We start from the raw sequence: 13,075 nt of genomic DNA, 5'->3' as shown, positions 1-13,075 counted from the left end.
GATGCATTTCTTACACCATCATTTTAGAACTTCTTTATTGCATCTCTTTCACAAATTGTTAAGATTTTAACTTTATAATTGATAATTGAAGATCTTCTACTCAATTATTTTTTGGTTCCAGGCAAGGTAGAGCTAAACATGTAAAGTATGGTACCCCTCTTCCCTTTAAATTTTATACTTCTTAAAAACCATTAAAACAAGTACATACTATGTACTAAGACTAAATTCAATTTAATTTACGAGTTCCCTGAAATACGCTAACCTCACACAATACGAAAGTTCCGACGAGCTAACCTAGTTAGTGGCGAAAACAGACGGCCAATTGGCCGTCTAAAACTTTTACTGCTTAATCTGTTTCTTGTAACTGCCACTTTTAATGGCTTCACTGACTGTGCAACAACGTCGGCGGCAAATGCACTTTGCTACTTTACTACATCGCCACCGCGTTCTTCTTCCTATTCTTCGCTAAATTCTCCTTCACTTTTGGGTCAACCTCCAGCTAGCGCATTTTCTTAACCTTCCATGTGTCGGCGGCTCGTCTGCGGTCTCTTTCATTCGCCTGCCGCTCAAAATTCCTTTCAACACCCGCTCATACACTCACACAAACGCAATACTGTTCCTTGCTTCGCGACGCAGGCAGCTCTTTGACTTCTTCACAATCCGTTAGCTTGAAAATTTATTTTATTTTAATTTTTTATAGTCGCCACTGCTTGTTCTTGCCCTCATTCAATCCTTTCAAGTTGCTGTTAAAACAGCGATAATTTTCTCTTTCATTTCCGGGGTATTGGCCGCAAAGCGGATGCACCTAAGTTTCACTAACAACTCCGAGAATTTTCTTTTCCGACTCACTCAAGCAAGCAAGGCGAGCGTGTGGGCCAGTTGTCTGCTGTTGAATTTTCTAAAATTGCGTTTAAATACGAATTGTGTTAGATACGAATATTTAGATAGAACTCAAAGTCAGTCTAAGCTACCCAAGCTTAGCATTACTCTCTCCATGTCCTGATTGTGATCTCGCTGAAAGCGAAAAACATTTTATGTTACTGTTTCTGACATTTCTTTCATTATGTTTTTGTTGACAAGCGGAAGTTGGTGTTTTCGTTAGTTTCTGCAACGATTTTTTTTGAGTCAATTTCAGATTTTGTTATTGAACTCAAAGAATGACAAAACATTATAAATTTACTAGAAGCATTTAAATATGCATATTTTGTTGATAAGTTTTTTTATGTTTTCTTATAAATTGAGTGCCTTAAAAATTATTTTAGTTGTCGAATATCTATTGAAAATTTAGTGGCAGTGTCTGCTTCGCTTCAAGAATAAATATGCTTGTAGTTCCTAATTATTATAAAAGCCTTGAATAGAATAGTTTAAATCATTTAACATCATGGTCCCAACTCAAAAAACATTGTCTGTTGATTTCTTTCCACGAAAAATTAAGTACCATACCGGGAGCTTTCCGACTACAAGCAAAAGTATAGAAGTATTCAAAAAATGTTTCAACTTCGAAATGTCTTAGTCCACAACAGCATTAAGAAATTTTTTGGATTCATCACGAACCCGATGGTCTATAGGTTATAGGTTCGAATTGCTGAGTCAATCCTAGCAAATAATGCATGGAATTGGTTTACAGTTTTGAAACGAGCTTTTAACACCTCGTAGAAGAATCTTAGAATTCGACTCATAGATTCGGAGGATGTGTCTTTTCAAAGCCAGGTCGTGGCGACGAAGTATGGTATATGTTTAGGTTATAATACTGGACTTGCCTTTCACAATGGTTAGTAACTTGACTACCAAAAGTTATTTCAGAGTCTATTCTTGTAGAGTGTGGCCATTGTTCGTCAAGAAACTTCAATTGCCTCAGCCGTATTAGCTTTCCGGGGATACCAAATTCAGACATAGCATCATAAGGCAGCTCTTTTTCGTACTGTCAAAAGCAGCTTTAAAACCGACGAAGAGATGGTGTGTGTCGATTCTCTTTTCATTGGTCTTTTACAAGATTTGGCGCATGGTGAATATCTGTTAAGTTGTCGATTTTCCAGGCCTAAAGCCACACTGATAAGGTCCAATCAGTTTGTTGACGGTGGGCTTTAATCTTTCACACAATACGATCGATAGAACTGTATATGCGATACTTAGGAAGCTTATCCCATGGTAGTTGTCGCAGACTGTGGGCTTTCTCTTTTGGAGATTGGGCAGAGCACACTTGAATTCCAATCGTCGGACATGCTTTTATCCGATCATATTCTACCTTACTCACCTATTTGAATACCTCCGCCAGCACTCCATCGGCTCTCGCCGCTTGTTATTCTTCAGACGAGAAATTGCTATTCGAACTTCTTCATGGTCGGACAATGCAACGTCTGCTGTATGCATAATACATTACTGCTCTATGGAAGTGAAGTCCTAGGACTCTCAAAATAATATTTTCGATATTTGTATTGAAATCGCTGAGGTTACATACTAATACCTTCCCCTTAAAATGAAACGGCTTTCATTAAATGCACTTTCAATTAAAACCTTTCCGCTCTTATAAGCGTTATATTTCATATATTTAAAAGCTCTTCTTAACTGCAGATGAAAATGAGATTGTTGTGTCATAAGTTCAAGGCAAATGAACCGTGATTCACTTCTTCGGGCAATAAAAAGAAAGCAACGAGCGGCAAAAATATGAACCTTTCGCAGCCTATTTCGTTGCACTTCGTTTAAACGTGGCAATAATATGCACTTAATGAAATTTCAATACTGGCAAATTGTTACTCCTTATTGTTGTTGTTGTTGCGGGATGGCGAATGCGTAAGCTACAAATGTGCAATATGTACATATGTATGAAAGTATATAACTTCACAAGTGAGCATCCAACGAGTTCATTAACGTTTAAAAATGTTATTAAGAGTACACATTTTTATATTCACCTACACACATAGTTGCATACACATACACATTCATACATTCATATATAAAACTGCACTCATTTTCTCGCGCATAAAGCTGGGTGTTTCAGACTGACTCTGGCTCCTGCGGAAAAAAAATCATAGAGTTACATATGTATACTTTCACCTGTTCTCGACATATTTATACATATATACATTTATATTAATTTGTATGTATATACACATGTGTCTACGAGTTCTCGTACGAGCCAGGTATACATACATATATGTGAATATAGTTAGTAACGCAGCCGGCTGGTTGGACCGGTAAGTGCGTTGCCTTCTGCTAGCTCTTGCACCATTGTCACACATACTCTTACATACATATGCGAATGCATTCACTTGGCGCCAGTGCTATGCGGCTTGTGTGCTGAGGTGCGAATTTATTTTCAACAATGCAGAAAATATGCGATTTCAGTGAGAACATCTTAATGCACTTAACAGCGTTGCGCAAACAACTTTTGCTCGCGCACTTTTTGCATAAAAAACGGCAGAGCAGAGCATGTGAGTCTGTGTGTGTGTATGCACATACATATGTATGAATATGATTGTGATTATTTGTCGCCTATGAAGGAGCATGTACAGTGGACGCTCAAGTATATGAACTAAAGAACACCCTAAAGAACGGGGCAAGACAAAGTACCTGCAGGCGGCATACAAAAATTATCACTTCTTGGGAACTCGTCACTGTTGGCAGTTATAAATTTGAAAAAGTGAAGAACTTTGTCTATCTTAGCATCAGTCTAAATACCACTAACAGTCTATTGTTCCTGGACGTCGAACGAAGAGTAATTATCACCAAAAAATACTACTTTTTATCCATAAACGAAAAAATTATGGTCTATAAGTCTCTTATTAACAATAATAGGATAATATCCAATTATACGGCGCAGAAACTTTGACGATGCCGAACGAGGTTGAGAAAGCATTTGGAGTATTCTAGAGAACTGTTCTGCGCTAGGACTTTACAGCCGTCTGCGTGAGAGATGAGGGCTGAAGAAAATGGAGCCACCAACTTTGTGACCTCAACGGCAATATGAATGTAGTTGTCATAAAAGCTTAACAAATACTCTAGTAAGGCAACGTTGCATGCATGACAATGATCCAGCGAAAGGCTTCTTAGATTCGACGGTTCGCAAAAGCAACTAACGATGTTTTGTGTTCTCGTTCTAGACCGCCTCACAGTTGTATAGAAGAAACACAATAAAATCTTGAGTATTAAGACAAGGGAAAATTATATCACCAATTCTGAATTCTGATTCTTTTTTTTTTTGGTTTAACACTATTAACAAAGAAATTCTGAAATATTTGGGAAAAAAACATTTTAAACTCGGCCATTGGGACGCCATTTCCAGTGACCTCTCGCAAAGAAGATCCGCCCACGTTAGTAAGATAACTCCTTACAGGATCATCTAAACTAACTTAGAACTTGGATGAAGGAAAAAAACTTAAAATTGGATATTTTTACAAAAAAATGAAATTTTTTTCAAAAAGTTGTAATAAACAAAATAACTCCCTCATCCAAGTCTTTAAGAATTTTGAGATACAATCTGTGTAAAATGAAGATCGCCTTAGTAGTTCTCGAGAAATCTTGCCAACCGGCTTCGAAAACACAGTTTCGGGAAAAGCCTTAAACTGGCTTAGGCGACGCAATTAGCCCCGCTAGCTTCGAGCGCACAAGCTCTCAAGTCTGCATCTCCGAAAATATTACTCGGCTCAACGTGAAAAAGCAAAAGGACACTAGAGGTGTTGTAGAATTTAGTAAGAGAATATATAAAAAATTTCGATTTTTTAAACCCGTAAACCCATGTGACCCCTTAAGCTTCTATCAGAGCTTTAAGCCTAAAATTTGTATTTTTTTACGGTCTCAATGAACCTATGACGCCCTCTTAAAGTTGATATTTGAATAAAGGAAACAGGAGATAGTCATCTACCTTGTAATCTTAAATAAAGAGAATACGTTTTTTTCCTTTCAAATAATGCAATCAATTTCACATTAACTTGAGTCATCTGTCGACTCCTCACTAGTATATTTCAGCATATGCAACAGTCCACACGTCATAAGTTACACACGTACTCATGACACCTCGTTACCGACGACACGGGCCAACCACCTGTGGAAAAATGAAAATCGGCACTGGCAGTGACACTCTCCACTTTAAACGTTGGCATGCTGAGTGTTTGCTCTAGCGTTTTATGGAATTCAATTAGTCACGTGAAAATCGGAAAAATGCACTTCGCTGGAAAGTAAATTAAATTAAAGGGATGAGTTAGTGATTTTAAGTAAATTTTCTTTATTTAACTATGGAGAAAATCTTGCTCTCACCTATCCCGCTTTCGCAGCGGCCAACTGTTGCATTTGCAACCACAAAATTCCACAACTTCAGCTTTATTCCGACTTTAATTTGCGCAACGGACAATGCAATGCCTTAAACGACGCTGGTTGACACGCTCCATTTATGCGCGCAGTCAACTGATGTAGACAATGAAGAGAGAGAAAGAGCGAGAGAGGGGTGTAGCAAAGGAAGAGGCACTCAATTGCTTGAGATTTCTGTATTTTTACAGTCGTCGTAGCACACCCTAAGTCAGTCGCGTCACCGAAGTCCTCAAACCAAGTACTCACTCACTATATCGAATTCCAACAACAATAAGAAATATAGTAAAAGTCATCATCAACACAGACCAACTTACCGAGCTACTCACACCGCGGTTCGGGCACATTTAAACCGCTTTGCCGCTTAGCTCTTAAAGTCGTCCGGAAATCCTTCTTATTTCTTATCCTTAATCTTAATTATAGCAAGCAGACAGACGGCAGTGCGCACACCCGCCACTACTGATGCTCCTCCCCAGCCGCTCGGTCTGCGAGAGCAGTGATTGAGTGGCACGAAAGAGTGTGGCTGTTCGCCGGCAGCCAAGCTGACAGTCCTACTGGCAATTTGTAGTTGTATTTGTCAGCGAGTGTGGGGGGTGTGCGTCCACCCGTTTAGCCGCATGTGAAGTGCCGTTAAAAGAAAATTAAAAAAAATTCAAAATTTACGGCGTTCGCTATGTAAGATTTAGTATTCGCGAGCAGGCACCCGTCGTTCTTTAACGAGTGGGCGCGTCGGCTGGCACAGCGAGTCTAAAAAAACGGACAAAAACGAAGAAAGCAGAAGGGTGGTGTTTGGGCAACGGCCTGCAGACTCTATGAATTATGATGAGTGGCATGTCGTGGCGTGGCGTACACAACATCGGGCGAATATTACTTAAATTTTTTTTGTTGTTGCCGCTTCTGCGGTTGTCACACCCTTTTCACTGGTTATGGATGGGTGTGGAAATGTTTTTGAATATTTTTGACAGTCAAGCTCACTAACTTAGCCGGGACGAGTGCTGAGCGGCAACTGGCGAATGGTAAATGGTCTGAAAAATCTGCTGCGACTTTTATTAAGACAAATGACTGTGTTCTGCGTGGCGGAAGTTGTTTCAATTTGGCTCGTATTTTTTTGCTAACATCTCTAGAGATTGATTAAAAAACTGTTTTCTGGCCATATTTTTGTCTTATAGTTTTTTTTTAATCAGGAACCAATGAAAATGTTGGAATGGGTTTCTAAGAAACGTGTAATAATTTTTTAAGAATATACTGATTTTATTTCGGGCATTTCTGAAATGAAATAAAAAAGGAAGAAAGCGTTTTAGTGGACTCGCTCGAAATCGTTTGATGAATGATTAGAGGCCAATTAAAACTATTTTTAGATTACTTTAGACTTCATTGCTAGTTGCAGGAGAACCAAACTCATAAGTGATTTATGATAGGACAGCAGACAAGAGTGGGAATGAATGATAAAGGAAGACGCCATCCCCATATTTTGGAGAGTATATTAAAAGAGCTGTAGAAATCGGAAAAAAACAATACATTTTGATTGACTAAACTATGAAGAAATCGTCAGTTCAATAGATTTTTAGGGCGTAAAGATTGTTGGAGGTTTTGCAAGTAAATATTGCTTAGCCTAATAAAGTCCTTGAAACAGTATATCAGCATAGGGATCACATTACTTTAATAGCGTCCATCCTATTTCTGGAATTCATTAGAGTTCTGGGCCTTTGTGTGTGCCTGTGGTAGGAAAGAACCTTTAGTGTCAGCGCACTATTACTTAATTTTAGTATGTTCAGTGATAAATTTTATAACCTTCGAACAACTTAATTCATCAATCGCAGTTCTATTCTGTCATCGGTTTCAAATCGGGTTTTTGTTGTTAAATCAAGTCAAATCATCAGGCCTTCGGCACTATATATCCACTTATTTCAATTAATTATTATCTCATATATCATGTGTTTGCATTTCCAGGCGTAAATTTTGTAGTTTTCTTTCGTATGTACGTTGATATCTAAATATTTAATTTCTTCATCTTTTTTCCTTATTTCAGATGTCAATATGGTCGCCGAACCCAAACCACACCAAATTGGTAGAAAACGACAGAATGTATCCAAAACCGGAAATGACTGGTAAGTTAATAAGAGGCAACTAATATAACTGAATCTTAATAAAACGTTGCTAAAACCTTAAAATTTTTTGTTTAAAATTTAAAAAAATTGTCTTCGACCAACAATGTTTAAACGATGGGTTCATTGACTTCATAAGGCAAATCTGAAAATGGAGGCATGTTTTTTCTAACAATAACCTTAGACGACCAATGAATACAACATCTAGCGGTAGTTTTCTCCCTTAAAAATGTTAAGCCGTTTCAATGATTTTGGGTAGAAAAATGTCTCTTAAATTTTCATAGAATTTCGAATGGATATTTAAAATTTTAGATTTCTCTATAAGTATAAGAAAAGGAAATGTCACATGCCACAAATATAATTAAAGCTTGATCCATTTCGAGGTTCCCTACTTACACAGAAACTACAAATTTGATAGAGAATGCTTATCATTATTCGAGAGAACATTCATTGTCATGATGCTTTGCGGTATTGTCCGCTTAGACTTTAAACTTTACGTATCGACACAGGAAAAAGTCTCCAAAAAGTCTGAGTGTGATATCTCACGATCTTGGTGATTAATCAACTGGCCCAAAATGTGAAATATTCTGTTCACAGAAATGTTCTCACAATAAATCTATTGACTGATACGATGTGTGGCCCCGTCTTGTTGGAATCAAATGTCGCCAAGATCAGCCAATGCCAGAGCACTGGGTGTCACAATGGCTTGAAATAGGTCGCTAGTTTTGTACTACGATTCTTAAGCAAGAGAGGTGGTTTATTGGCCTTAGAGCAGACGAATATTTTGTTTTTGTGAATAGGGTAATACAAAACTATTTGTCCAAACAGCATTTACATAAAACATTATGAAGCAATACTTAATAGATCAAATAGTTCTCCAACCAGGTGGATTTCAACGCCCAACTTCATTGATACCATACTACTTCACTACCCTACTACAATATAAAAAATCACACCAAATGACCAAATCTCACACAGCGTTAACATAAATTGCTATTCGAGTCACCCTGTAAAAGCAAGTTCGTTATTAATATTTCTAGAAACTGCCAAAGAAATGAGTATGGTATGTATAGTATGTAATGTACCCGTCTGTACTTGTCATGTTCAACATTACGCCAAATGAGTAATAACGGTATTACTACAGCAAATAAAGAAAGCTGCAAAGGTGTACACCCTCAGTCCATTTAATAGCATTGCCACGCGAATGATTGATTACGGTGCTCAAGTATTGGCAGCAAAATTTATTAATGACCAACGAATTGTAAACATGTGTCCCCTTTTGAGACGTCAGCGCCGGACCTGAGTAAATTGAAAGCACTTGAAGGCGCATGTGTGTGTGTAATTGAATATAAAATAAATAAATGGATCTTACTATATATGTACTTATATTTTATGTACTTATATACATACGTGTTGCACAAAAAAGTGGCAAGATTTGAGTGTTAAATTTTGTTGGCGTAGTTGAGAACCACTCTAAAGTCCCAATTCACGCTTCAAAGTGCATTTTAATTAAATTTCTATTTTGGTTCGGCTATTTGCCGAAATCTGCAATTTATATTTTGCATATATTTTTACTGTTTCTTGGTCTAAGTCTGACAAATGCGCTACAAATTCAAGTCATTTAACAATTTTCAACACTCAAACCCCAAGCGACTTAACAAACTACTCAGTACAATGGGCGGCAGTGAGCGCACGTTGTTTGTCGTTGTTGTTTAAGTTGGGATATTGGAAAGAAATAGCACTTTGCCTTGCCACTAGGTGGACACTACGCCCTTTCTAGCGATTGCTCACTACTTAAAATATTTACATATCATTAAACCGTTTATATTTCTCTCAACTCTCCACCGCTTTTTTTTCTTTAATCGCACGCTGTACAGAGTATATTAAGTTCGCCATGAAGTTTGTAACACCCAGAAGGAAACGTCGGACACTCTATGAAGTATATAGTACTTATATATGTATATATGTAAATAGCGGGACAAGCTGAGTCGATTTAGCCAGGTCCATTGGTCTGTCTGTCGAGAACGGGTCCCTCAGTTTTTAAGATAACGATCTGACACTTTGTACGCATCTTTTTCCTTTTTAAGAAGCTGCTCATTTGTCGGAATCACATATGGCGAACGACCATTAGATATAGCTGTCATACAAACTGAACGATCGGAATCCAGAGCTTGGATGGAAAGCCTTTTCTTGTGAAGAGATATCTGCACGAAATTCGACATAAATTGATTTCAAAGCAAGCATTAAAAACCCCACGTAAATTGTTCAGATTGGAGCAAGATAGCACATAGCTGCCACACAAACTGTTCGATCAAAATCAAGGTCTTGCGAGGAACCTTTGAATTTATGAAGACCGCAGATTACGTTTTCTCTTATTTATTTATTCGTTTATGCAAAATTTACTACAAAATTAAATTCCAAGCAAAGCTGTTGCGCCTCAAACGAAAGCGTCGGCATTTCAACAATTTATTTCGTTTATTCAGTTTCATTTTTGTGTACTTTCGCCGCGTGCCACTTGGCTGCGTGCGGTTACTTGCTGCAAATAACAACAAACAATTCATCACTCGAATCTTCTTTTTGTTGACTGCGAGGTAGCGGCGGCCTTTCTTTGTTTTAATGCGGCTTGTGGGCGCTTGGCGGCTGGTGACTACTGGCTGATGGCTCAGGACTGCGGACTGAGGACCGACTGTGCGAAATTTGTCGCAGTTTGTTGGCAACAGTTTTTTCCACTCCAAAGAGTCATCATAGACACACATACATATATAGTTGTGTTCTTTTTTCAATCAAGCCACTGTCACTAGCGGAGAAAGAACTACTCGTTGGCCTTTGCTGTGCGCTCGCGCTTTGATATGCGCCGTGAAGTGTTCCGTCAACACTACAAATGCGTCACACGCATACTCCTGCAAGTTCACACATGCACCCGCATACCAACAAATACAGCATATTTATAAATGGCTCGGCTTATAAAAACAATGCTCGTGTGTCCGTTTGTCGACGAGTGCAAAAATAATACCGTTGGGCGTTGCGTTGCAGGCACTCTCACTTGTCGCCAGTTTGTTTGGCGTTGACATTTGCCGTTGATGGCCGGGATAATGATGACCAACTTGTTACGTGTGTGTGTGTGTGTTTGTAGTGCTGACATGTAGGTACTTTATTCGCTGTCGCGTAGTGTTGCGCTTTTCATGCTGCTGACAGTTAATATTTAACAAACGCTTGACGCCTATGACCCAGTAGGAAAGTTTTGATTTTTTCTCGAATTTAATTTAAAATGTCATTGGATGTGATTACTGGTGAGAAATTCAAAATTTTTCGAAATATTTGTAGCATAATCCAACTATTTCAAAGAGTGGCCAAAAGTGGGTTGGTGGAGATCACATCTGTAACTTTCATAGATATGCACAACCTTTTTTTGTTTCCAGAAATTTCAGAAAAGTATTTGAACGGCGAGCAGACTCTACAGAATAACATACCTAGACGAAAACCTAAATCGATATATGCGCTCTTACTTTGATCATAATAAATATGAATTTTCATTGACAGTTGTGGCGATTGATAATAAAAAATTCTACAAGCTTTTGAGTCCACTCCATCAATCTATTTCTATAGGAAGGTTGGTAGCTGGATTGGATGTTTGAAGATTTGGCCATTAGCAGGTCCATTGTGAAGCCAACGACACTAAAATCCCCTCTGATAATTTTTATCAAAAAAGTTTTGTATTCGCATAGCAGCTGTTATATTTTCTTCTTTTTTTTCCACTTCCTCTTTGCAGATTCTGTAACAGTCTGCTAGCATGTCTGCCAATTAGACCTAGAGTTATTTTTTAATTTTAACAGTCGGAATGTGCGACCCATTTTCCATTCAGGTCTTTCAGGCGTTTGCCTGCTTGGTGCAAATTAGAGATTGACTCCACCCATACCCAGTTATGTCTATAACATTTTTGCTGATTAAATATCTACAAGTAGCTAGAGACCCACAAACTCACTCGCTAATTGTGGGATGGTGCCGGCCCGGGCTAGTTAATTTGCTTAACAGATACCAAGGATATCACCCGTTACAGGTTTATCGTGCAATAGGATGTTAGATCCTTTACAGATTATGCCATTCTTTTACGAGCTTGTCTATCTGTATATAAAAATATATTTTGCGACGACACTCGTTGTCAGAACGAGAAGCCTTACTTGAATTGCTGTAATCTCCGCTTGGAAGATATTGCAGTAGTCTGGTAGTCGGCAAGCGATTCTGGTATGCAATTTAGCTGAAATTTCATCATCTCCCACTCGATTATTTGGTTTGGACCCACCCGCATAGATTCTTATCTCTATGACTCTGTTCACATTACCCCTTTCCCACTCTTCTCTGGAGGGGAGGACAATACTGGTGACCAAATTTAAGTTTAACTCTATCGGCTTTCGAAAATTCGTGGTATGGGGTATGGGTATCCGATATTCCCAAAATTTAGAAAATAAAATTCTGAATTGAAGAAGTTAAAATGTTTCCTACTTACGAATTTTGCTCTTTGTTATTTTAAAATAAATGTAAGCCAGTATATATTTCACCTGGAATAGATATCATTAAATGCAACTATATAAACAGCAATTTTAAACCACAAAGTAACCACACACGTACTCGCACACACACACACATGCAATTGTCGATTCATCAATTGTTACCACACCACTTACCACAAGCCGCAAATGCCACACAGACTGTATGTGATACTGTGACAATACAATGCACCGAAAATACAGCCGCCCAACCGGCAATAACCGAAAATCAGCCAGAAAGGTCAAAACACAAAATGGCCTACCCACATACATACAACCGCAAATTGAGTTGAATTGAGGTTAGGGCGGCGCGGTGATGGTCAGTGGATTGAGATTTGGCGGGTGGGAAGTAAACGTGCAAGATGTTGACTTAGAGTTTAAGCACTTGTATGCTGTTTGCTTTGGTGGGCTAGAATGGGTTGAAGAAGGCGCCGAATTCCTTGTGTACCTGTGTGTATGTGTCTGTCAATCAGTGCGGCAGCCGGTGAGAAATTTGTGGGTTTCTAAACCAAAGGGTTGGGAATTTGATTTTTTCTTAACTTTTTGTGAGGGTTAATAGTTGTCAGAAGTCGAGAGTAAACTGTTTGCACTTTGTATATATGTATGTGCGTGGATATATTTCTATGTACTTGTATGTTCATAAACAAATATTGACAATATCAGTGTCTGTCAAGCAGCAATTTTTAAGTGTTTGATTTTCGGGTTTGCTGCTTTTTGTTGTGGTTTTCCGGTTAGAGCTCAATGCTCGATGCAAACCGAAAATTTATATCCACAAGCACAAGTCGGTTTTCAAATGGTTGCCACTAATTGTCAGCCAGGGAAGTGTTGGCGCTTTTTAGCAAGTTTTATTATTTCTATTGCCTTGGAGAATAGTTGCCAGTAATTTTGGTTGTAGTCGAATAAAGGGTGTACTCTAAAATTGAAAGAGCTTAAGCTTTCAATTAATTCGTGATCTAATTTTCAAAAGTAAACGTTATCGGAAACTACTATATTTGGGTCCTACATCAATCTAAGTTTATTTTCACCAAAAAGCTTTTGTGAAATGAAGACTTACCGATGCAGTTTGAAAAACTCAAATAAAATGTTATTACAACCAAGTTGATGAAAGTCATACAACTTCTAAGA

The 13,075-nt window shown here is 38.2% G+C and overlaps 1 protein-coding gene across 1 annotated transcript in view; it reads left to right on the top strand.

The window, feature by feature from the left end:
* The window catches only part of LOC105231458 (transcription factor kayak), a 72,182-nt gene that overhangs the window by 36,881 nt on the left and 22,226 nt on the right, over positions 1-13,075 (top strand). Inside the window, exon 3 of the mRNA XM_049459197.1 lies at positions 7,331-7,409. Coding sequence (XP_049315154.1) covers positions 7,331-7,409 — 79 coding nt within the window. The remainder of the gene's footprint in view (positions 1-7,330; positions 7,410-13,075) is intronic.

This window comes from Bactrocera dorsalis, chromosome 5 (genome assembly GCF_023373825.1).
Source record: "Bactrocera dorsalis isolate Fly_Bdor chromosome 5, ASM2337382v1, whole genome shotgun sequence".
Classification (NCBI taxonomy): Eukaryota; Metazoa; Arthropoda; class Insecta; order Diptera; family Tephritidae; genus Bactrocera; species Bactrocera dorsalis.
The sequence above is the reverse complement of the archived record's forward strand: the minus strand, read 5'-3'. Positions and strand labels throughout refer to the sequence as shown.